Source organism: Mytilus edulis, chromosome 4, assembly GCF_963676685.1.
Source record: "Mytilus edulis chromosome 4, xbMytEdul2.2, whole genome shotgun sequence".
Taxonomy (NCBI): Eukaryota; Metazoa; Mollusca; class Bivalvia; order Mytilida; family Mytilidae; genus Mytilus; species Mytilus edulis.
Genome location: NC_092347.1, coordinates 84097601 through 84124131, shown reverse-complemented (window position 1 = coordinate 84124131; position 26531 = coordinate 84097601). Strand labels below are relative to the sequence as shown.

The window sequence follows — 26531 nt, the reverse complement described above, 5'->3', positions numbered from 1 at the left end:
CTTTAATGATGTTGGGACACAATCAATCTATCAGTTTGTATAGGTTTATTATAGCCTCATTTCCATGCTGAAGGAACTGTTATTATTTTGAATATCTATAAAAATGTCCGAACTAAGCTTTCATATAGTTTTTCTTTCTAAAAGTATTCTATATTCATAAGAATCAGACATTATGTGAATTAAAAAAATTCATATTCAGTAAAATATGTTTGTAGGAAGTTTCCATGGGGAGATAATCATTTTTCTTTCAAAAGTCTTCAAAGAATAATATTTTAGGTTATCTCCCCATGGAATCTTATCAATGACATATTGTTCATTTCACACATATTTTACTGAATATATGATGTTTTATTTAAAATGATATCTGATTCTTATGAATATAGAATTCTTTTAGAAAGAAAAACTATATGAAACATATATTGGACATTTTTATAGCAATTCAAAATAATAACAGTTCCTTCAGCATGGAAATGACTATAATATAGCTATACAAACTGATAGACTACTTTTGTCACAACTTCATTAAAGTGGAGTTATAGTCTTATAGGAGATAGGATTGTAAGTATGTTTTATTTTATCACATTTTGACTGAACAATTTGTTCAATACTCTGTCCAGTTGAAAAATTTGGTTTAATAAAACAAATTGCAATTTGGTCAGAATTTTGAATAAGTTGCAATTGGTGGAGAGCAACACTAACAGTCAAGTCACTGTAAAACGCTGCCAATAAGAGTAACGAGATGTTCGTGTTAGATATAGGCTAAAAATGAATTTATGAATTTAATCACTTATCAATACAATACGATACAAGCATGCAATAATTAAGTTCCAACAATACACAATGAAGCGCTATAACTTAACGTGACCACACACACGACCGTGAAAGTAAGCAGATGCTTTTATAAGCACGATGATATAAAAAAAAAAAGGTTAAGTCATTTTCGAAATACTCTGTAAGATTCAGACATTTTATATAAACTGACTAATTCTTTTGAGGCATTTAACCTGGGAACAGTATATCTATATATGTTCCTGATTTAACACAATACCTTGATATATTGAAAGGAGACAGTTTCCAGAATGCCTGAATTTATGACATAGTACATAGAATAAGATATACCATTACTGCAATTATCGTAAAAACTGAGCCACTGAAAGTATTTTGAATAACAGAGCAAATAATTTTATGATTATAAATGAACTCAACAACATAAAAGTTTAGAGTTTTAACAAGTAAAATATACTTCTATATACTGAATTATGTCCAATTAACAGAAGTATGCATAGGTTAATTTACATCTTTTGACTGAATATCATAATGTTTTTATAATCTATCGGATGGTAAAAACACAATTATCTCCTTACGCAGTGAAGATGATGATAGACTTATCTTTGTTTCACAACCATACACTGTCTTTTATGGTAATCTGTTAGTATACACTGCCTTGTATGGTTATCTGTTATTCTAACATGACGTCCTTCAAACGCTTTGAGTACACACCCGTGGTAAAATATGAATATATTGCCAGTGCTGTTCCGATTGTACTCCCACGTCATATGCTTTTTTATGAATGAGATACCCGACGTCATAGAACAATGACGTTAGAATGTAAGCATTTTACGGGAAAATACACGCTTGTGAATCCGAAAATCATCACAAGGAAACATACACAAATGATGCTAAAATGTGGCAAAAGCCCTTTATTGTACATCATATAAGACATATAAATAAATTATCATTCAAATTCATCCAAAACTGTCTAAATACATTATTTTAAATAGTTTAAGCATGTCACTAATGCAGTTTGCTCCGTTCTTTTACGCTAGTTTATTAGTGCGTTTATTTATGGGAACGGCAAATATTTGCCTACACCTAGAGCGCTTCGATCCAAAAGAATTGCCGTATGTGTCCTATCAGAATCGAAATAATTCATGGGGGCTTGAATATATCTAGATTTTACCACGGGTTGTCCCTTTATGCCGATATTTTACCCCTCGCTATCGCTCAGGGGTAAAATATTTGTCATAAAGGGCCAACCCGTGGTAAAATCACGATATATTCAAGCCCCCATGAATTATTTCTTAAATATACATTATGCACTGCATTGTATTGCCTTCTGTTGATATACACTGCATTGTATGGTTATCTGTTAATATACATTATACACTGCATTGTATTGCCTTCTGTTGATATACACTGCATTGAGGTCTGCATTGTATGGTTATCTGTTATTATACATTATACACTGCCTTGTATGGTAATATGTTAATATACACTGCATTGTATGGTAATCTGTTAGTATACATTATACACTGCCTTGTATGGTAATCTGTTAATATACACTGCATTGTAGAGTAATGTGTTAATATACATTATACACTGTCTTATATGGTATAATATACACTGATTGTATGGTAATCTGTTAATATACACTGCCTTGTGTGGTAATCTGTTTTGAATATACTGTATTATATCATGTGTATGGTAATCTGTTTATATATATATAATACACTGCCTTGTATGATATGCTGTCAATTTTAATTTTTAGTTTCTTGTGTATAATTCGGAGTTTAGTATGACGTCCATTATCACTGTACTATTATGCATATTTTAGGGGCCAGCTGAAGGACACCTACGGGTGCGGGAATTCTCGCTACATTGAAGACCCATTGGTTGCCTTCGGCTGTTGTTTGCTCTATGGTCGGGTGGTTGTCGCTTTGACATATTCACCATTTCCTTTCTCAATTTTATGTCAATATACATTATACATAGCCTTGCATGTTTATCTATTGATATGCACTACCATATGTATATATGGCGATTTGTTAATACACTGACTGAATTGTATGATAATCTGTTAATATATACGGCCTTAAAATATATTGTGATCTTTTCATAAACACTGCCTAGTATAATATGGTGATTTTTTAATACCCGTGAATTCTGTTAAAAATATTCTAATCTAAGGGCTAACTAGTGTATAGAAATATTGACTTCGCACATTCGACAGAAAAACCCTAAGTGTATACGAGAATCTGTTGGCTGTGTGCGATATATAAATGACTATCCTTTCTATATTGGGCCATTGGATGTGATGCCTCGTGTAGGGAGATTGTCACGCTATCTTTACGTGAAGAGCTCGATCTTTCAAGGGTCCAACGGATGCCTGTTCTGTGTCTGTCAAATGTACCCTCTTTTCTAGTGAAAGTCAACATTCATTTCTTTCATTCAGGTCAATCTTTTACATGTCTTAGCTCAGCATGATTGGATTTATTTTTAAATTGCTTTCGTCACAACATACATGAAATATTTGTCACTGGAAGTTAAGCAAACATCAAACTAATTCAGTAATCTAAATGCACGAACTCTATGTCAAGTAAAACTAACCAAAATCAACCAATCAAACTATTCATAGCTGTCTTTGCTCCATATAACTCACTTTTGTTTTGAATCTAGATTACCTTTTTTTATTGTAAATTTTGTTCTATTGTAAGAACAAGGTGTTGTCACGGTGAAAAGATGAGCATACTTTTATTGGGACAACTAATAAGAAACATGAACACTTTCCCTTCTGGTATCTGAAGAATAAACTTAGTTATACAGAACCAACTACTTCTTGTATTTCAAGAAATAGAGAGCCGTGGTTTTGTGGTTAGTACATCGGACTACTAACACAAAGGTTCCTGGTTCGATTTCCGTTCCGTGATGAAATTTTAGGGACTGAATTTTCGGCCCTAACCTTGACACCATTTGCGAGTATGGTCTTAAAAGGAAACGCTGATAGCCCGGCGGAAGGGGACTATACATGGCTGACCCAAGTTAAGAGAGAGCCATACCTCTTGCACGTTAAAGAAACCCTTGTATAGAAGTTCGACAAAGAGCAAGCTAATCACGAGTGCCGCTACGAGGCAGCACTTGCCGTGACCCGCAAAGTGGAAAGGGAATAATATAAGTTACAATAACTTGTTTCCCAATCCACTATAAATAAATACGTTTAAACTAAGACCTTGTGTGTTTACCTCTTTGGTCACGTATCTCAATGCTACAATTTTCTACAAATTACCTGAACCAGACCAGTCAAAGTTGTTTAATTTAATTATAAGAAATCAGTCAGTCAATTTACAAAAAAATAGTATTTTTACTCTTTTTATCATGATCATAATACTATGTATTGTCACGGTGAATTCAATTTTTTTGTACTTATCATTGCTTCGTCAATTTAAGTTATATAAAACTTTGTTAAAAATAAAAAAAAAGTCTATGTTGAATTTGTTTTATCTGTTTTTTTTGTATGTACTGTTTTAAAATCAACTCAGACCACCTGTTTAACAGTTTTGTCAACTCTAACAAAGTATCAGGCGTCATGAGAGTTTGTGCAAGGATTTGTCACAGTATAGTTAGACAACTATATACATCATGTGTTTTATTCGTTCAAGTTCTATTATCTGGAAACAGTATATCCAGAGAAATATAATGCATAAGAAATTGTATTATATGTCTCTTGTTAATCTAATCAATATATATGTTCCTGGAAATATTTATGTGATAAACTTTGACTTTTATATTTTACACCAAAGTATCATATTTGGGGACCAATAGATATGTCCTATTTTAGATGATAGCATGATTTTATTTTTACTATAAAAATCCTTGATATGACCATGGTGTATCTTTATTTTTTATTTTAAAATCAATATAGGGTCTATATATATAACAGTCTAGTTTTATTTTGAAAGAGTGTCAGTCTACCAAAACATTGATTCACACGTTATTTAAAAAAGGATTTGAATAGCACTATAGGCTAATCCCGGAATCAGTACAAATCCTTTTAGGATTACGTTTTACTAGTGAACGGTTCCTGGTTTCTGTTTTACATTTACTCCCATTGCTGATTGTAAAAAGAAACAGTTATTTTCGCGGGAAATACCCAGAGTTCCATGCTTTAGCATATGGCGAAAACGTAAACTTTTGACACAATGTTCGATAAACAAATCCAAGTCAGTGAAAAGACGACGAAGCTGCGTCAAGGAAGAAAATATATGCATTTATGATTTAGGTATAATGAGCGCACGAACTAGTTTCAGACCATGGGAATATCGTAAAATTGACGAAGCTCTTCTGCAACTGGCACTCAATTTTCCTAACTACGATAAAAAAAGTGACACTGTGACTGTCACTGACAGTAAGTGCAGCAAAATATTATTCACGCAATCAGTCAACAACCCTACGCTTGAGAACTGACAAACATCGCTTAATTTGCACTATTGCATTTATATGCACCAGGTTGGACAGGTCAGGAATAACCACCAATTGATGGATTATACCTCAATTGACGTATAATCCACCAATTGAGGTATATTGGTATAGACCAATTGACGTATAATGCAATTTTTTTGTAATAAAATGCTAGTGTGCGATAGGAGCATGATTTTGCAACTTGCAACCTATTTTATGACCCTTATTGAGTCCTCTGAAAGTTTCAGTTTTGTCAAAGCCTGCTGCATCTCTTGAGAATGCATGTGTACAGCAATTCTTTTGTTGAAACATTTGTACTATTGACCATGATTGACTTTTAATAATGAAAGTCAAGTATTAACAAAGAGCTCCATTCAAACAGTAATGATGTCCATTGACAGATGATTACAGATAAATTTGCCAATCAAGAATTGACAAGATAACAATAGAAGAAACTGCAAATACAATTATTGATTAAATGCAATATGTTATGTCACTATACTAAACTAGGAATGTTTGACAAGTTTTCATACCATCAGTGTTCTAGGATTCCCATTACCCGTTACCCGGGGTAAGTGGATTAGGACAACGGGTAAGTCATTTTGTAGCCTTTGTCACCCGGTGGTAAGTCAATTTTCAAGTTCGGGGAAGCCGAAAAACTCTTGAAATTTCCTGGTCCTCTTCAATTTTCCCATATCTGCTTTTTATTTTTATTAAATCACGAGAAAAAACTTTGATAAAAGATCGAAGATTTTGTCGATGTCTATCGGCGCTTTTATTCAAGCACTCGTTTACTAGGTGTAATCAAGCGCAAAAGAGACCACATTCTTCTGTCATTCTAAAAGTCGGTCACGGTGTCGGTAAAATCGGAAAATCCGGATTGATAACTGGTGCTTAAATCGGGACATAAACGATTTTTTTTCTTGTCATCGGAGGAAAATAAACTTACAGTTGCATTTATTATAGCTCTTAATAAATGACATAGTAATAACTATAACATATTTGTCAAATTTAGTAAGAAATCGTTTTTTTTAAATTTTGTACAAAATTCAATCGTATCCGAATCCAGCTTTGTTCAGACAAACTTCACAACATATAATTTAAGCATGTCATAAAAGTTTTTAAATTTAAAATCTATGTGCAACAAATGACTTATCCTTAATCATTAATGTTCAGTGAATCAGCCTGAAAAATATTCAGTATTTTATAAAGAGCATGTCTGATTTTTAAAAAGAGTTGCATGTAAGTCCCTTATTTTTTTTCCAGTGGATTATTGGTATGAAAGTCAGTGAAGTACTGTTATAGTTTAATGTACTTTTCTGGTGGTATAGGTATATAGTTACAATTAAGCCATATATTTCAAATACTTTTCAATACACTTTAGTCATCATTGCTTCATACAAAACATCATTTGACATCACAAAAAAGGGTACTTTCTGAAGCATGAAAAAGGTGCCAGGAAATGGCTAGAATGCAGGATTTTGCATCATTTATCCCAGAGCTTCTGGGGGCCTTGAGCGGCCCCCAGACCACTGGCCATAAGGGCGGCGAGCTTTAGCTCGCCGCAGTGGACGGCGCTTTGCGCCGTCCGCATTGGTTGGCGGATTTAACTTTTAGATGTGGGTAAGTAATTTTTTTATTGATCTTACCCGTGGTAAGTCAAGGTGCCAAAAAAATCCTAGAACACTGACCATAATATGGTTTTAAGAAAACAATACTCCATTTTGATAGAATAATTTCTTTTGAAAAACAAAGAATTATACACCAATTGGTCTATACCATTATACGTCAATTGGTGGATTATACGTCAATTGAGGTATAATCCACCAATTGGTGGTTATTCCTGACCTGTTGGAACTACTTGGCCAGTCATGTCGATCTGGCCCCAAGACCAAGTTGAATCGTCCCAAGTCGTTTGCCCTGATTCGTGTTCGCCCTGATTCGCATTCACCCCAGTCCCTGGTTGCCCTCGTGCATGTTTGCCCTAGGTCAATTTACCCTGATTTTTTATTTTTATCCGTTGTCTAGTTGCATAATGTTTATCATTTGAACAGAATTTGTTTAAGTGGGTTTGTTTAAGTTTGTTGAAAAATTTGCAAAATATTTGTATTGCCACAACCAATTACTTATATTCTCTCTTTGATTTTCAAAGTAGAATATAATGACATGAAATGTGTTAAATTTTTATTGATACATGTATCTGTTAACAAATGATATTTCTTATTCTATTCAGTCTATTTATGCAGTATAACTGACTATTACAGAGCTCCAGATAAGCTGCATATTTGCGTGATCACGCAATAAAAATAACTAAAAACCCAATATGCAATTGCCCATTGCAGGGTTCAATAACCCATGAATTCAAAGGAAAACCCAATTATATGCCAAAACCATGAGTTCTTAATGCTTTTACTCGCTATCGTTTGCGTTATTTACCCTTATCTGATTACGGTCTTTTTTAGAATATTTATAATTGGAAATGTCCTATCGTTCTAAAAATAGAGCCCTGCATCAAGTAGATGAAATGGGTCCCTGTTGGAATTTTTCATTGCTCAACAGGTACACGTAAATACGAAAACATTTCGATCTTCTCTGCATTTATCCAATTAGCGTGTGTCATGTTGTCATATTTTTTCGAATTGCTCGGGACTTATCATAGCATACAATAATTTAAAACGAAAGTTAATATCCGCATGTTTTCATCTTCTTTCTTTTTGATAGCTTAGGGAAAGTTATGATAATAACAAAACTCAGCTAGTGTTTTTATGAAGCATCAATCAAACGCACGTGCGTGTTTGCATACCTTAACGAGAACATTGCTAGAAAGCTTAAGATAAACATGGGGTTACGTCAAAAATGAAATCAGTTGGAAAAATGAAAGGTATATCTCAAATCTGGGAACTACTTATTATTTTTTTTTTAAAAGTAGGTCTGGCAAATAGGTGAAAGTACTGGCAAAACTTTCTAATAGTATCTAAATTTCACATAAAAATCTAAACACTTAGCCGGCCCACGCCTAACCTGACTAAACTGTAGGGTGATCATTTGGGATTTAGAAAGGTAATTAGTTACTGTCCAACTAGTGACACCAGCTGCAGTTTATATAAGTTGTGAGAAAATAAAAAACAAGAAGAACATTTAAAACGGGACATAAATAAAATGTACAATTGCTCATCAGTGAATAAACTATATAAAACAGCTAGCACATATTTAATTACATGGAAAAACATCTAAGGTTGATATAATGTGATTATAACATGCCTGAATATTCAATATTGTGTTGATGAAAAAACCCAATGCATAAAGGAGCTTCAGTGGCGGATCCAGAAATTTTCAGAAGTGGGGGCCCACTGACTGATCAAAGAGGGGGCCCGCTCCAGTCACGTTTCAATGATTCCCAATATACATGTAAGCAACCACATTTTTTCCCAAAAAGAGGGGGCCCGGGCCCCCTAAATCTGCCTCTGAGCTTAGTGGTTAAAAACCCAATTTGAGATTTGCTTGGGGGGTGAACTGAAATTGATAATGCAATTAAAAATCTTTATCACCCAATTACGTAAAAAAAATGGTGGGTAAAAAACCCAATTTGTGAATTCTTATCTAGAGCTCTGCCTGTACGAAAAGAAAGCCTCAGTAATTTTCTCAGCCATTGACACAGATCAGTATGAACAACTGGGCCTTCTTTGATATTTTTGTGAAATTGCTGAGTAGTTCAGATTGGGCATCAGGAATCCCAATGCAACTGTTTTTATATGACGACAAACATTTTTTTGGTTTGTATAAAGCTACAAATGTATCATGTTGTTGTTGGCAGCATCATTGCTGGTCTGTCGGAAAACTTTTTGTGTAGGAATTATGGGCCAAAAAGGGGCAAAAAATTTGCATTTCTGTTGTTTCCCATCAATAATTTGTGTGTATGGATCCCTCCAAAATTGTACCACAAGGTTCCATATCACAAAGGAAAGGCTGGGATTGAGTTCGGGGGTAATTGCCCCAAACACGCCGGAATATTGCCTTAGAGGAGCCAAAACAAGCATTTTTCCAGACGATAACTTGTGTTCAAGTGTATGGACCTCTCTAAAATTATACTACAAGGATCTAATACCGTAAAGGGAAGGCTGAGATTGAGTTTGAGAGTAACTATTTTAATAAGGGGGGGGGGGGGGGGGAGGAGGTTATAATTTTTTTGAAGGGGATTCATATTTTATTTAATTTTAATTTTTGAAATTTCACTTTTTTTTTAATTTCAAGATGAACAAATGATGAAATCTTCAATTGTACAGTTTTAGACAATAGATTTTTCAGATCTTTGACCATATTTATTTTGTGTCGGAAACCTTTATTTTGTCAAAAATTTGATCACAATCCAAAACAAATCAGACATTACCAAGATTGGATATTGCATTTGTGTCCAAACTTGCCCCAACTGTTCATTGTTTGACCTTTGCAGTCGTACAAAGGTTTCACGAAGTGAAGAATTTTATTTAATTTTGGCCTTATTCATAATATTATTTTGAGTTTGTAAAAAGTTATTAACCTTATTACTTGTCCCCATCTTGTTATCAATTCCCCTAAACTCTTTTCTAGGAGTTTTTGATAAAGCAATGGCTTTCATGTGATGGTATATAACTGATTCCTTGTTTGTCATTCTAAAAATCCTTTATATGATTTCTAATGAAATACATAAATTAAAACTGTTGAAAAGCAACAGTTGGTTTGTGAAGTTTCAACATGTTCTTGTCCATGTATTTTTGTAATTAACATGATTAAGGGGACAACCATCTGACTTATCAAAGAATATGGAAGTTTGAGTGAAAAGGTGTATTTTTATACCTGTGATTTTGTTTTAAGGCATTTCATCAAAATATTGAATCATATTATGCATGTCAGTTGTGGACTTGTTGAAAATTTGACTAAATTATACCACATATGGTTAAATGTTAAATTTGATTTTTTTGGGGAAAGACGGCTTCAAGCCGTCAGTCCCCTATGGGGTGGACCAGAGTGACATTCCCTCACGTCATTCATTTTGTCACAAAAAATGGAAAATGACCATAGCCTGCAGTTCAGTGGTACAAATTTAAGATTTCAAAAAATAGTGTAGTTGTTTTTTAATGACAGAATTCAGTTGAATTTTAGATAATTTACTATCAACTTTAATTGAATGTTTAGATTTAGAAGATGCAGATCTCTCCATGGACCAAATTGAATCCTAAACTAAGGAAACAAAATTACATTAAACAACAATTGATTTCAATATTGTCAACCTTTCTACATGTTCTAGCTGTTCTTTTTTCATTCTTTATATGAAGACTATTAAAAGATAACCCCCCCCCCCCAAAAAAAAAAAATTAAAACAAGGGCTGTCTTTCCCCTCAGATTATTTAGCTCTTTGATTAATTTTGAGAGGTGAAGATGCTCTTGTTCATTCATAAAAATATTCTAAAATCACTATGCAGATTATAGTAATTGAACTGTATCTCACAGTTTATGATTATGCTTACATATTATAAATATTGTAGTTATGGGCTCTGTTCTTTATTGTGGGTTTCCATAATTGCTGAATGACTCGAATAAAGATCTCAAGACAGTGTTAAGTATTATAATAACCCACATGATATGTGATCACCGTCTTTTAATTGGAAGTTTGAATACAGATCTCTCTAGCATTGACCATGTACATATACCAGTTTGATTGATTTCACAGGGAGGACCACCTGACCTTTCCCAACTGACACCTTAAGATTTCCTCAGATGCAGTGTTACCATAAAACTTTGTCATTGTTAGGACTGAAAATTTGACAGTATTTACTTTAGTGATTTTATTTATTTCCATAAGATAAGACTTAGAGATAATTAATACCTGCCAACTGGGCATGTACTAAAAGGTGTATTGGAGTGTTGAAGTTTTTGAGTGGCGTCTCAGAGTTAATGCATGGAGTTTACAAGATATTTTTGTATACATGTGTAGCTATAAAAATCATAGAATAAATGTTTCAACAGCATCCAACTGCATTCATGTTCATTATAGTAATATAATTCATCTTCGATGTGTGATGGGCATTTTTTAAAGTTATATCTCCAAACAATATTAAAACAAATAAAATAAGATCAATGTTAAATGATAGATTCCTTTAATTCAGCGATTTTACCATAGTTAACAACATTCTGGTGTAAATAATTTTAAAGACAAGACACTGAAGTTCAAAGAAATGATTTAACTAAATAACAATTCCATCTTGCTTTCATAGCTGGAATAAAAAGAAAATGATACAGCTGTAGACAATCATTTACAGATAAACAGAAAGATATGATCATAGAATGTATTTAAGTTAAAGATCTAAAATCTTGAAACAGTCTGTTTCTCTACAAAACACATATTTTCATGATGACTGCAAGAAAAAAGGATCCTCAGTTTGAATTCAAAGATGTTTTAATCCATAGTGAAATAAAGCAAATATTATTAGTTGAGCATTTGCTTTCACTAGAAAGTTAGAAACCTCCGAAGGGACAAAAAGCACTATGTGTAATTTAAAAGTTTTGAAATTGTTACATGTAACTGCTCCAAAATTAATTTGATCTGCATAGGTTACTGGGCCTTTGCATCCCCCTTCTTTTTAGATATACACTACAATTCAGGACAGTAAAATAAATTACCTGATAAACAACATTATCTAATTAGCTGTCATAAAATGCTACCCAGAACATTATCCAACTTTGATGAATAATCAAATATGTCAAATGAAATAATATAAAATCATTGTGTGCTGCAATTTAAAAAAACAAACATTTATAAATGATTTTTAACTTGGATATGTTAACTCAATAAGTATATTTCACTCCATGACTCCACTCCTACACTCCACTCCACCTTTTAGTACATGCCTGCCAACTGTTATGAAATAAAAACTATACTGACTAATATGTCTGATTTATAGTTTTATACTTGGGCTTACCCTTAGCCTTTGACAGAACTTTTCGATGTTATCATTACAGAATTACAGAAACGATTAAACTTTATAGTTGAAGGAATGTAACCTTCAATGGTGCTAACTGGTATATGCAGCGACTGCTCAGTATCAAAATAAATAACTTTTCATAAAACTAGTATGTAATGATGGGGAATAAATTGAGAATAAAAAAAGCAAAAAAAATATAGGGGTCAATGTGCTTGTTTTCGAGATATTAGCCATTGGAATTTTGGTGGGAAAATGTTCTCTCTTGATTTTTCACTGCTTTATCATTGACCAGTTAAAGTTCTCAAATACTATTAAAAAATAAATAAAATTTTATAAGACTTTTACAAATGACTTATGATTATACATGTAAAAGATTTATAAAAAGAAAAATGGGGGTTCATGGTGAATTTTTTTAAGGCATTCAAATGGATAAAACCAGATGATTCTGAAAATCTGACAAAAAATCCAAAACATGACAAGCAGACATCCTTAATTTAGAAAACTTTTGTTGATAGTAGACCAAACCCTGTTCCTGTGCAGATATCTGTCATCTAACTTTAATGATATTAATCTAGGGACTTCCCACACTTTTGCTTGTAAATGCATTTGCATGTTTTGTTTTTATATGTTATAAACTTGTACCACGGATTGTTCAATAGGTATAAATTTGTCTGACTTCATATAGTTTTAGATGTTTTAAGGTATATAAGGACAATTTTGCATGTAAAGGTCATTAGTAATGATTGTTGAAATGGGTGAGATTAATGTCCATTCATGAAAATTGTAGCAGCTTATTCCATTTTAGATACAATCGGTATGTATATAAATGCATGATTCTTATTATGAAAAATTATAGTTCACCTTTGTAGAAAACTTGCCTCTGGAAAGTTGAAATTTATCAATTCAATGATTAAATTTAACAGTGTTTAAACCTATTATTAAAATAAATCATTAAAGATAATGAACCCAGCTGGGGCATGGATTGATGTGTTTTAAAATAATTGCCCAGTAATAAACACTTCACATAATCTGTTACTGATTTGTTTGGGAGTTAAATATCTCAACAAATATATTTGCCTCCCCCAGAAGCTGGGTAAATGTGTTGTCACCTTTGGAAATATTTTAAAACGTTAACATTATAAGATAACTTTTTACTGGATAAGTATAATATTGGTATAAAGTTAAAACATAATAACTTCTCACTAGATAAGACTCCTGTTAGGTTTAATTATTTTACTTGTGGAAAAATAATAGTCTTAAACACATAACTAGGAAGGAATTGCGTTAAAAAAATGATTTAAGCGGCCATGAGTCTAAATCAATTTTTTTATTTGATGTAAGATTTCTCCATATTTATCTTATAGTTATAAATAGAAAAATAAAATTTAAAAAAATGGGGTCACCGTTCGATTGCGCTCACAATCTGCCTTCGAAAGAAGCATACATTTTTGTAAAGGTACTTTTTTTCTGAACTAATAGGAGAAATAAAATGTAATATTGAAAAAAAAAGAAATTTATTACAGAAATCACTCAAGTTTTACAATAGTTTATAGTTTTAAGTACAGCTCATTTGGAAATTATATAAAACATATAGGCTAGGTCACTGATAAATTTAAAAAGATATTTCAATTTAAATGCCATAAATAGCATTTTTCCACCAAAGGGAGATAATTTGAAACTTTCAATATATACATTTTAAATGATTTTTGTACCATATGATAAAGTAAGAACTACTAAAGGTAATAAATAAAATTTGTAATGAAAAACAAATGTTTATTTTTTTTTCTGAAATTTTTATACCCTGGAGCCTCCTTAACCATCTATGGTGGTCTTCCACAACTGCAACAAGGGATTTTACACAAATAGTATCATTCAATACATCTGAAGGAGATAAAAATAAGAATCAAGATTTTTGTTCCTTCAGAATCGATTAAAACTTTGTATATGGCTTCTGTTTTACACCATGAAATATTTTCTTACACATACATCAAAGTAATAAGGTAGTACAGACAAACTTGTGTAGTAAAAATACAAAAAGGTTATGGCCTGGCTAGAAAATACATGTAGTATATGCTACAAAAAATGTATTTAAAAAAAAAAGTTTTGACTAAAATGGTCAATGGACCCCATGTCCTTTGAGGACATTTTTAAACAATTTGTTTATCATGTATTTTAACTTTTAAAAAATCTTGTCCTCTGAAAGCACTAAACCAAATTAAACCAAATATAAGCTGAATCATTTTTAGGTTATCCAGATTCTATAACAAACTTGTGTCTTTCAGAAATACGTCCTATTTCCAGCATGGAAGACAGTCAAGTGATCGTAAATGTTGAAAGAAGGGTCTGCAATTATTGTCAAGAAATGTTTGTCAGCTATAAACAACTGAAAAAGCATGAACTGCGGTGTGGTAAAGGTCAGTTATTATTTGATTTTTATTGAATCTCTTGTGGCCTTAAACTTCATGAACTTGATGCAAGGCAGTACAGAAAGTATAATATAAAATGTGTTCATTACAAAATCACGGTCAGAAAAAACCAGTGAGCGCTGCTTTCATTTATTTCTATGTTTGCTGCATTTAGCTAACCTGGCCCAAAGGGCCAAGTCAGCTTTTCTCATCATTTGGCGTTCGTCATCTGTAAACTTTTGCAAAAATCTTCTCCTCTGAAACAACTTGGCCTTGGCCACAATCATCATTAGGTTATCTAGTTTAAAAAATGTGTCTGATGACCGTGTCAACCAACCAAGATAGCGGCATGGCTAAAAATCGAACTTAGGGGTAAAATGTAAATTTTTACTTATATCTCTGAAACCAAAGCATTTAGAGCAAATCTGTCATGGAGTAAAATTGTTTATTAGGTCAAGATCTATCTGCCCTGAAATTTTCACATGAATTGAACAACCCGTTGTTAGATTGCTGGCCCTGAATTGGTAATTTTAAGGAAATTTTGCTGTTTTTGGTTTATAACTTGAATATTGTTATAGATAGAGATAAACTGTAAACAGCAATAATGTACAATAAAGTAAGACCTAAAAATAAGTCAAATGACCAAAATGGTTAATTGAACCTTAAGGAGTTATTGCCCTTTATAGTAAATTTTTAACAATTTTCATAAACTTTGTAAATTTTTGTAAATTTTCACAAAAGTTTTTCCTCTGAAACTACTTGGCCAAGTTCATTATAGATACAGATAATTGTAAGCAGCAAGAATGGTTAGTAAAGTTAGATCTACCAACACATGACCATCACCAAAACACAATTTTGTCAGGAATCCATCTATGTCCTTTGTCTGATACACACATAGACCAAGGTGAGCAACACAGGCTCTTTAGAGCCTCTAGTGCCTCTAGTTGGTTCCTATTTTGAAATCTCCTGTTGTTACACAATTTTGCTAATTGCCTTTCACATGCAACATTGAATATTTGAAGAAGAATAAATCAATAAAATTGTGAAAATTATTTATGTAATAAAAGATCTGAAGCTTTGGTAAGAAAAGTTGTTATGATCCTTTTGCAGAAATATATAAGAGTGGCAAAGATACCGGAGGGACATTCAAACTCATAGATAGAAAATAAAATGGCAAAGCCATGGCTAAAAAAGAAAAACACAAACAGACAAATAATAGTACAAAATAAACAACATTGAAAACTAAAGACTAAGCAACATAAACTCCACCAAAAACTAGGGGTGATCTATTCTCAGGTGCTTTGGAAGATCTTAGCAGATCCTGTTGAACTGAGTTGCCATGTACCATGTGTACCCTATTTGTTAGATCATCAGGGTTCACGGAAAGTGTAAAATATGATTTAAAATTATACACACAATTCTTCTAATCGTTCCAATAGTTATTTTAGATCACTTTGATTTGGAAAAGTCTCTCTGCTGACTATATTCATTGATATTCCATTTATGAAATAAGGTACATTTTTGTAGTTACATGTTTATGCGTCAAAATGATAGGCTACGGAAACAGATTCTTCTGTTTCACTTAGTGTGCTTTGCGAGTGAAATGACTGTTAATGGTATATTTCTCCAATAAATTCTTATGATTATGATGAGAACATAGCATTCATGTATCATCATTGCTGTGTCCAATTTTTTTTTTAACATCAATTGTAGCTCCATTCAGTTGTCCTGATTGTGAAAAATCTTTCTCACGAGCTGATAATATGAAGAGGCACCATATAATCAAACATGGTGAGTGTCTATATATATTTCTTAGCATAACTTTTTATAGGAACATAGATTTTATCTGTACTTATATCATGTATATTTTATAATGGGGTTGTCTCTTCAGACAAAAAAGTAACAAAAAAAACCTCTCATTCAAGCTGATATATCTATTCCATATCACATATATCAATTCAGTATTCTAAAAAATCCAACACTTGGCATCCGTCATCCGTCGTCAGCGTTAACTTTTTACATAATGAATGTTTCTTATAAGGTTCTGACCAAGAGTTGTTTCTTTGTAGCTTATCCATCATCCAAGATGGGATTTCGGGGGACTTAGTTTAACATAGGTCCCTATGGCAAATGCATACAATTGACTTCTTTTAAAGAACCACTGAATGGAATAAACCAACATGGCATGAATGTTCCTTATGAGGTGCTGACCAAGTGTTGTTACTTTGTAGTGGATCCATCATCCAAGATGGGTGCCAGCGGGCGTCTTGGCTTAGTTTAACATAGGACCCAAAGGAAATGCATACAAAAGTCTTCTTCTAGAGAACCACTGAATGGAATGAAACCAAACATGACATGAATGTTCCTTATGAGGTGCTGACCAAGTGTTGTTACTTTGTAGTGGATCCATTATCCAAGATGGGTGCCAGCGGGCGTCTTGGCTTAGTTTAACATAGGACCCAAGGGAAATGCATACAAAAGTCTTCTTCTAGAGAACCACTGAATTGAGTGAAACCAAACATAGCATAAATGGTCCTTTCCTAATGAGGTGCTGGCCAAGTGTTGTTACTTTGTAGCCTTTTTTTTATGATTTCTAAAACTCAAGTAGAGTCAGGTGAGCGATACAGGCTCTTTAGAGCCTCTAGTTTTTATAACAAAATTAAAGGATACATTGACTGTCTTTTTATGAGAACAGTCTTTATATACATAATACTATTGACTTAAAATATCTACCTTTGGAACTTATAAGAGTGGTACCATAACCTAGTTGTCCTTTATGCTGTCTTTTTTCTGAAATACATCTTGGCGTACACATGATTTGTTGTGATTTTGTACAATACCTTCAGTATGCATCATCTCAAAATTCAAGGTGCTAGGCGGTAATACAGGAAAAAAATATCAGTAAAATATAATTAATATCTTTTAAATACAGGATAACTGCGAAGTTGCACAGAATTTTGTTATTTACAATTTCTGATGAATACTTTTGTTGTTGACTTGTGCACTGATTCTCTAAAATCACTCGTAAACATTTTAAAAACTGATTAAAATCAGATTATTCACTTTGCTTCATACATTTTTTGCATATATATATATATATATAGAACCCATGATTTTTATGATTTAAATTTTTTTAATTTTAAGACAAATTTTTACCCAGATTTTACAGTTCTGACACTGAACATGGAAATGGGTTAATATGAGAAGGGCATGGTGTCATAGAAAACTCCTAATATTATCACATATATGTTTTTGAATTATATTATTTCAGGTGGTGAAGGAACAGAAAAACCATCTCCATCATCAAAACCATGTAAAATATCCTCAATACATGGACGTTCACTATCTGCTGATTCAGGTTGTGCGAAATCTAAAACAAAAGTATCTAGTCAAAAGAAGGAGCCTTCAACTAAAAAGTCTAAAAAAGGATCTGAACCAGGAGTAAGCTGTACTAAAAGTTCAATAAAGAAAGAAGAGAAAGTTGGTGTGACAAACATAAAAAAGAAACAAAGTGAAAGTATGACGCAAAAGTCTGACAAGAAAAATCCTTCTCCAAGAGCAAGAAGTTTATCGCCTACAAAATGTTCTAGTCAAAAGAGTAAGATACAGTTGGATAAGGGTTTAAAGGTCACAAATAAAAGTTTACCAGTTGACAATATTCATTTGAAAATTAAACTTGAACCTGGTAAAAGTGCAAGTAAAGTCCAGTTCGAGGAAAAATGTATTTTAACATCAACTAAAAAAGTTCATTCAAGAAGTCGCTCTTTATCTGGGGGACGACCACAGCAATTATTAGATAAATGTGATGGTGACAAACATGTTCGATCTAGAAGTAAAACACTGTCAGGAGAAAAAAGTAATCGATCAAAAAGTACTACCTCAAAAAATGAGACGCCTTCTGTTTCAAGAAATTTTAGTGCTAATTCAAAAGTAATAACTCCAACTACAGTAAACAGTGCTTTAACCAGAAATAAAATGACATCACATGCCAGTCCTGCAAGTGATAGTGCTATATCAAATTCTAAAATATCAATTTGTGTGGACGAAGGTGGTGATAGAAAAATATCTCCTGGCAAAAAAGAGACTGCTAAGCAAAATATCTTGTCTCCAGTAAAGGCAGTGATTACTAAAAAGACAGGGAAACAAGATGTCAAAACATCACCAGGCAAAAAAGAAACAGAAAAAAAATCTTCTGAACAAAATGATGATATAACGTCTCCTAAAAAGAAAACTTTCAAACCAATTCTCAAAGTAGAAGTATCAACTCCTTCTGTATCAAAAATGACATTCAGTTGTAAATTATGTCCCAAGTCATTTACAACAAGGATGGGCTACAAACAGCATTGCAAAAGATCTCATAAAATTGATGCAAATCTAGGTGAGTATCAAGTTGTATTTAATATTAGCTCAGCTTTTCTTTATAACAAACAAACAAACAAAACAAACAAATAGTTTATTAGACATGTTAGAGTCTCACCTCTTTAAAACATTTGATATACAACACAATATAATATTAACAATTTATAAAAGAGCCGCTCTAAAAAGAGTTATGAGAGACTGTAAAAACACAGATTAAAATACATTGATATTACATCTATTACATATATCAATATATCTTAGCATAAAACACCATACTATTAAAAACAATTATACAAAATTAATTACAATGTATGACTTATTCTTTTTCACTGTTTTAACTTAATCATGTTCATAGATATAAAATGTTGTATGAGTGCCAATGAGACAACTATCCAACCAACTCACAATTTGTTAAAGAAAAACCATTATAGGTCAAAGCATGGTCTTCAACACAGAGCCTTGGCTCACACCAAACAGCAAGTTATAAAATGTATTAAGGGCCCCTTTAAACCATTTAAACGGGAAAAACAACAGTCTTATCTATATAAAAACATTGTAACACAGTGTCTTGCCTACTTTTGCTGTTAAATGTAGGTTCAATAAAAAGGAAGGCATTTTTCTTAAGAACTTTAACCATAGAGCATGTAGAGTGAATGTAATGTTAACTGGCAGAAAAACTAAGTTCATTTTTAAGTAAAATTCGGGAAAAAAATGTTTTTTTTTTTTTTTAACAAATTCACTTCTGGATATTATAATCTAATGATCATAAACATGATAAACAAGCTTCTGTCCAAGTTTGGTACAAATCCAGGATAGTTAAAGACATTAATTAGAATTTTAAAAACTCAAACCACAGAGTGAATGTAAAGTTTCCTGGCAAAAAAACTAATTCCAATTATAAGTAAAATTCAGAATTTTTTTTTTACCATTTTTACCTCTGGATACTATCTTGTGATCACAAACAAGCTTCTGTCCAAGTTTGGTACAAATCCAGGATAGTTTAAGAAATATATCAGAATTTCAAAAACTTTAACCACAGAGTGAAGATAATCTGATAATGTTTCCTGGCAAATAATTTAGTCACATAAATTTGAGCAATACAAATCAGACCTGGGGTAATTATAAATGTAATTGTGAACTGATAAAGTTGTAAGCAATTATAATTGTGAAAGTAATTCAATGTAATGTGTAATTGAGCATATTTAAAACAATCAAAGGTATTTACATAAGTAAACTGTCTTTCAATCTGCAAACACAGTCTGGCTCCTTTTTTCTTAAAAAATCAAAGAAAACATTTAAAATATAAAATAATTAGATAAAAAAAATTGTGCTTTTAGAAATGAAAACAAGTGTCAGGAGTGTGCCAGAATGCAGGATTTAGTCATGAAGTCTATTCTCGTGTACAATGTTGGAAATTGTTTGATATATATATATGCACATAGGTCAAGGTGAGCCACACAGGCTCTAAATCTTGTTTTTGTTTGCAAGATGCTGAAATGTTGTGTTTGTTTTATTTGTCTTTGGGAAAAGAGCAATTTGTTTTATTGTCTTGTAGATGATTCTATGAATGAGAAAGTAGAGATAAAACAAAGTCCAGCAATTAAACAAGAGTATTCAGTATCAAAGTCTGGCAGAAGAAGAAAAATACGTAAGATAATAATAGACATGCTTAAAACAATAATTAGCATAGTTACAACTTCAAATATTAGTTTGTTAGATTTCAAATACTGGTAATATAACCACAGTTATCATCATCAAATCACCACAGCTCAGCATGTCAACTTTAATGAGAACACATGCATGACATGTATTAACCAAGTCAACTTGCTTTAAAGTCTGGCAGCCTCTAGAAAGGGGGTTGCCTCAGCCATGAGACTACAGGTCTTATAGATTAAAATTGCTGACTGAATGTATATGTTTTGCATATTTAAAAGTAGTTGCCATTTTAATTTCAACATTTTACTATCAAAATTGCATTACAGCACATCATATCTCTTTCTTCGGGTATCTTTTACAAATATCTTCTTTCCCCTAAACTACTGGGTCAATGAGAACCAAACTTTAACTAGATCACAAACTGTTGTTGGGGTAACTAGATGTCAGGTCAAAGAACCCTACTGATATTCAACATGACCAAGGTTAGGAATTAGACATGGGGTTAATAGTAAATATTGACCACTATATTTTTAAACCATTACATAGAAAATCATGTAAAGACACTAATGTACAGAACATCAAGAGCTACCACAGTCTGTTTTGACCAAAACTGTGGAACAACTCCATATAGGGGTTAATTCCCTGAGTCAATTTTTACTTTTTATGTGCAGTTTTGGCTATTATCTTTCAAGAGCAAAAATTATCAGTGAGACAAGATTTGGGAAAATTGCTTTTTATGTTGAATTCCTGTGAAAACATCTATTACAGGAAGTTATTTAGATGTCATAAAAACACTAAAATATCTATTGCTGTTTATTGGACAGCTCAAAGTTGATCTGGATCAAACAAGCTGGCTTCCGTTGCTGGTAAAGGTTTAAATGTTGTATATTTCATTTTTGTCGAGCCTGAAACTCGACATAGGGATAGTGATCATGATCCGGAGGCGGATACGGCGGCGTTAGCTCACTTCTTGAAAGCTTTATATTTTAGAAGGTTGAAGACCTGGATGCTTCATACTTTGTATATAGATGCTTCATGCTATGAAGTTTCCGTCAGTCACATGTCCAATGTCCTTGACCTCATTTTCATGGTTCAGTGACCACTTGAAAAAAAAGTTCAAATTTTTATGTAATGTTGAATTCTCTCTTATTATAAGTAATAGGATAACTATATTTGATATGTGCGTACCTTGCAAGGTCCTCATGTCTGTCAGACAGTTTTCACTTGACCTCAACCTCATTTCATGGATCAGTGAACAAGGTTAAGTTTTGGTGGTCAAGTCCATATCTCAGATACTATAAGCAATAGGGCTAGTATATTTGGTGTATGGTAGGACTGTAAGGTGTACATGTCCAACTGGCAGGTGTCATCTGACCTTGACCTCATTTTCATGGTTCAGTGGTTATAGTTAAATTTTTGTGTTTTGGTCTGTTTTTCTCATACTATATGCAATAGGTCTACTATATTTGTTGTATGGAATGATTGTAAGGTATACATGTCTAGTGGGCAGATGTCATGTGACCTTGACCTCATTTTTATGCAGTTAAGCTGCATTATGCGAGCACCCTAGATTTGTGTTCTACCGAATAAATGCTGAAATACTTGCCATTGTTATTATCTAGCTCGCTACTATGTTATATATAACTAATTGAACACTTTTTTAATACTTTTTATTCTGGATTACAAAAAATATGACCAGAAAAACCTTAAATGATCGTCGATTTATCCAAAAGTTTTGAAGTTACACATAGGAAGTAGTGCTTATTAAGAATCCTTGTGTAGTTCGTTATGACTTGTGCTTTTAGCTAAGATGTCAAGGAACAATTGTATGAAATATTTAATCGCCGAAAATCTCTTAAGACAAGTAGTTTAGATTTCCCAAATGGCAAAAGTCGTAGGGATATTGTTTTTCATCAATACATAGTACAATTACGTCAGTAGTCTATTATATAATAAGTTCAACTGTTCATGCTGTTGGCGGCAATTTCAAATTAGAAAAAAGAAATTTGGAAACAGGTGTGCAAATTAGCGGTGGTCCGAGGTCCGCGACCTTCCACTTTTGCAAGCGGAATTTCGACTAGGATAGTTGGTTTTCTAGCTACGCCCGACGTAGTTACCTTCCACTTGAAAGAAAATAAGAAATTGCTTTGCAAACCTTCCATGCAAGTCACCAAAGTCTCCAATTAAACGAGCTAAAAACTTATTTTTATCATTATTATTCATGACAGCGATGTTCATTTTGTTCAACCGCTAGCTTTATACAGAAAATCGCCGACAAATATTGTATAAATTCGAGTAAAATCGTATCTGATTGACAAAAACAACATTGTAAACACTTAACAATGGCGGCCGTGAAGACAAAATTTTACAATATCGGATCCGATTCCGGAAGGGCCACCCTTAAAAAATTGTTTGTTTGGCATTGCCGACCCACACTATCAGCAGGTGGGTAGGTAGGTAGGGATTTTTTTTTTACATTCAAAAACTTTATACATGTAAATCATGAAGTCTCTAGATCAATGTTGTCTAAAGCATTGCAGCATTGTTGTATGTACATGCTGGTGGTTTCTTTGAACGGGGTCAAACGTCAATGTCACATTCTACATCATATGGATAATTTCATGTAAGACAGTCAGTTTTGTTGGCAGAGTTAACCAAAGGACCCAGAAAAAAACACAGAACTGAGGCAGGAAACTGACAAATTAACCATATAAAATGTACAATGTATGACGTGAAAATTGAACTTTTATTGTGGGACTGCCAATTGAACAGAGACCTGATGTCACATCTTGTGGTCACAGTTTGGTAAAATTACCATAAGTTAAATGGCTCAACCACTACGGCTCCTTGTACAAATGGACAAAGATTTAAAACTTTTATTGTTTGCTTTGGTTTTATAAACATCACTTTCTGCACCGTATGTAATTTCATGGCAGTCAGTTTTGTTGGCATACTATTAAACCGTAGTACTTGAAGGAAAACGGCGGCAACCTGCGGGAAGAAACTGACTAACTTTACCACATATGACATGAAAATCAAACCTTAATTTTGCAACTGCCCAACTAGGGCTCAAACCAATACCTAGAGGCTAGTAATCATACATGAAAGGTGTGACGAACTACCATACAAACACGCCTACTGCCCCTGATAAGTTTTGAGGATATAGGATCTGTACCAAATAAGGATAGCAAAATATTAAAAATTTGGAAGGTTGGCACAAATAGACATGGTGTTTATACTAATATTATCCATTAGTGCAAGGTTTTTCAGGGCTATAGGTTTAAAACGTATGATAAATTCAAAATGGAAATATGCAGCAGGACAGACAATTTTTGCAGATAAATAAATTATGGGTTGTAATGCTTGTTTGATTAACAGAAATCTGGACATGCATTACATGAATACAGATAAATTAATGAGCCCTTAGAATTGTGGAAAAGGAAGGGATTTTATTCATCACTAGTACACTAGATACATTTATAAATATGTTTCTGTCAGTATCTTTTATGTTTTAAGAATTATTTTATTCATGTTAAGAAGAAAGGCAAGAAAAGGGGGAAGTACTTCAATTGACACAAGATGCTAATCTTTAAAATATGTATGTTTTGTACCAGGCTAGCATCTACTGGTACAAAACTACTATAAACCTGTAAATCTGGGACCGTTTTGGTCTATGGGCTTTAGTGCTTACAGCCATAATTATCTTGAATTCATCATTGTGGTTCTGACTATAGTAGATACTTTGTTCTCTGGTTCAAGGGAAAATTTGTCAATGATACATTTCAAATATTTAATAAGTTCAACAAATGTAAGAGCCACGCATATTTGTTCTGTGATGTCCCGGTGAAAAACTTCTATCTCATGAAGCGACAAAGTCGAGCAGAAATCATCTGTTTCTGCTTTTAGCCTTTACAAAAGATAAAACTTGAGTCCTCTACAAGGTCTCTCAGAACGTTTCTTTCAAAGAATAGCTGAACATTTGATTTTTGATAAAATCCATCTCCCTTAACCAATGCATTGATGCTTTCCCCTGCCGGCCTCTTTGACATTACTTTTGGCAAACTTTTTCTATTCCATGTCATTTAAATGTTTGCTCCCAATACTGTGTAAGGCAAGCGCTTTTAAGATCGTGATTTGAAATAAGTAAAGCCAGGAACAAACTCGGCGGATCAAATTCCGGCACAATTTCGATTTTTTTTTAAATAAAAAAAAATAAATTTCTGAAACGCAAATAAAATTATTTGGGTGGCAAGTTTTTCAGTGGGTCGGGCGGCAATGCCAAACAAATGAAATTTTATTTTAGGCCAAGCGGATAAGGATAATTCCGGGTTTGGCGATCAATTACAAAATAAATCAAAGCAGGTGAAAAAATAAATCTATGCATGGTAAATGAATATAAACACTAGAATTGTAAACAAAAAGATATATGTAAAAGAAAGAAAAAGCAGAAAAATATTTTATACAGAAACTCAAAATTACTTTTTGACAAATTTTAATTTAAAAATCCAATACAAAGTGACAGCTGGGAACAGTATATCTAACAATATACATGTTCATGGTCACAGTTTAAATTTTCTTTATCAGTGATAAATGATGATAATGCATGTGAGATGCTTTTAAAGTTTAACATGCATATTACTGCAATTTCGAAGGGTTATTTGTTTTTCTCAATTTTGAAGGGTCAATTAAAGTAGCTGAAAGTTTCTTTATTTTCACAAATAATGCAACTATATTATTTATACCTAAATGTAAGTAAATCATATGATATATAGGTGGCATTCTTTGGGTCACTCTACCCCTCCTGTTTGATAACTTGGAAACGGTCGAGCTACCGTGGCCACCCCTAAACCATATGAGGGGCAGATCCAGGATTTTAGGTTAGGAGGGGCACAAACTTAAATTTTTCGCTGAGCAGAACGAGGCTAAAAAAAATTTGAAATTTGAGGTAAAATTATCGGAATATTCTGTATTAAGCTGAGAACAACCCATGCTTTGCAAATTTGAGGAGGGTGCAAGCCCGCAACACCCACCCCCCTGAATCCGCCCCTGCATATATTCAAGTATAGGACAATATAATAAATAAAATGAAATGAAGGGGGAGTCCCTGGAGTTACCTCACCCCCTCCTGTTTGAGAACTTGGAAACGAGTCACTGGGGTCACCCCACCCTTCCTGTTTTAGAATTTAAAAATGGTCCAGATCCCCACCCCTAAACCATATATATTCATGTATGGGACAATATAACAAATCCTAACCCCCCTCATATATGCATTGCTTTTGAAACCTTGATAACATATAAATTATTTGCCTTTTAAAATAAATAAATCATTAGATAAACATGAATGTACTATATATGAATGTTTAATATTGAGGCAACATTGCCAGTTTTCATAATTACGGTTGCCTTGGTTTTTGGTTAACTGCCTTCAGCGCTTACAGCGCTTTGATTAGGTTCAGTGGTCAAAGTTAAGTTTTTGAGTTTTGGTCTTTTTATCTAATACTATATGCCATAGGTCAACTATATTTGGTGTATGGAAATATTTTATGATCTTTATGTCAGTCGCGCAGGTTTTATTTGACTGTGACCTCATTTTCACGGTTCATTGCACAGTGTTAAGTTTTTGTGTTTGGTCTATTTTTCTTAAACTATAAGTAATGGGTCAACTATATATGTTGTATAGAAGTATTGTTAGCTGTACATGTCTGCCTGGCATGGTTCATCTGACCTTGACCTCATTTTCAAGAATCATTGGTCTTTGTTTAGTTATCTTGGTTAATGTTAAGTTTATGTGACAGTTGTAATAAAGCTTAGCTTTATACTTAGGACTATCAACATAATATCAATGATTAGTATAGAAGGCTAGACATTTCAGCGTGTGTACTCTTGTTGCCAGATGTGTGATTAAGGATCCTGTTAG

At 33.0% G+C, this 26531-nt stretch overlaps 1 protein-coding gene across 7 annotated transcripts in view; it reads left to right on the top strand.

The window, feature by feature from the left end:
• The first annotated feature begins 4830 nt into the window (after positions 1-4830).
• Positions 4831-26531, top strand: part of LOC139520817 (uncharacterized) — a 78822-nt gene continuing 57121 nt past the window's right edge. For 6 of the 7 annotated variants that reach the window (XM_071313789.1, XM_071313787.1, XM_071313785.1 and 3 more), the window contains exons 1-5: positions 4913-5182; positions 14477-14608; positions 16313-16390; positions 17871-18977; positions 20514-20606. In XM_071313789.1, coding sequence (XP_071169890.1) covers positions 5062-5182; positions 14477-14608; positions 16313-16390; positions 17871-18977; positions 20514-20606 — 1531 coding nt within the window. In that variant the 5' untranslated portion in view covers positions 4913-5061. Of the gene's footprint in view, positions 5183-14476; positions 14609-16312; positions 16391-17870; positions 18978-20513; positions 20607-26531 lie in introns of all 7 variants that reach the window. The other variant, XM_071313788.1, reaches the window with a different exon arrangement.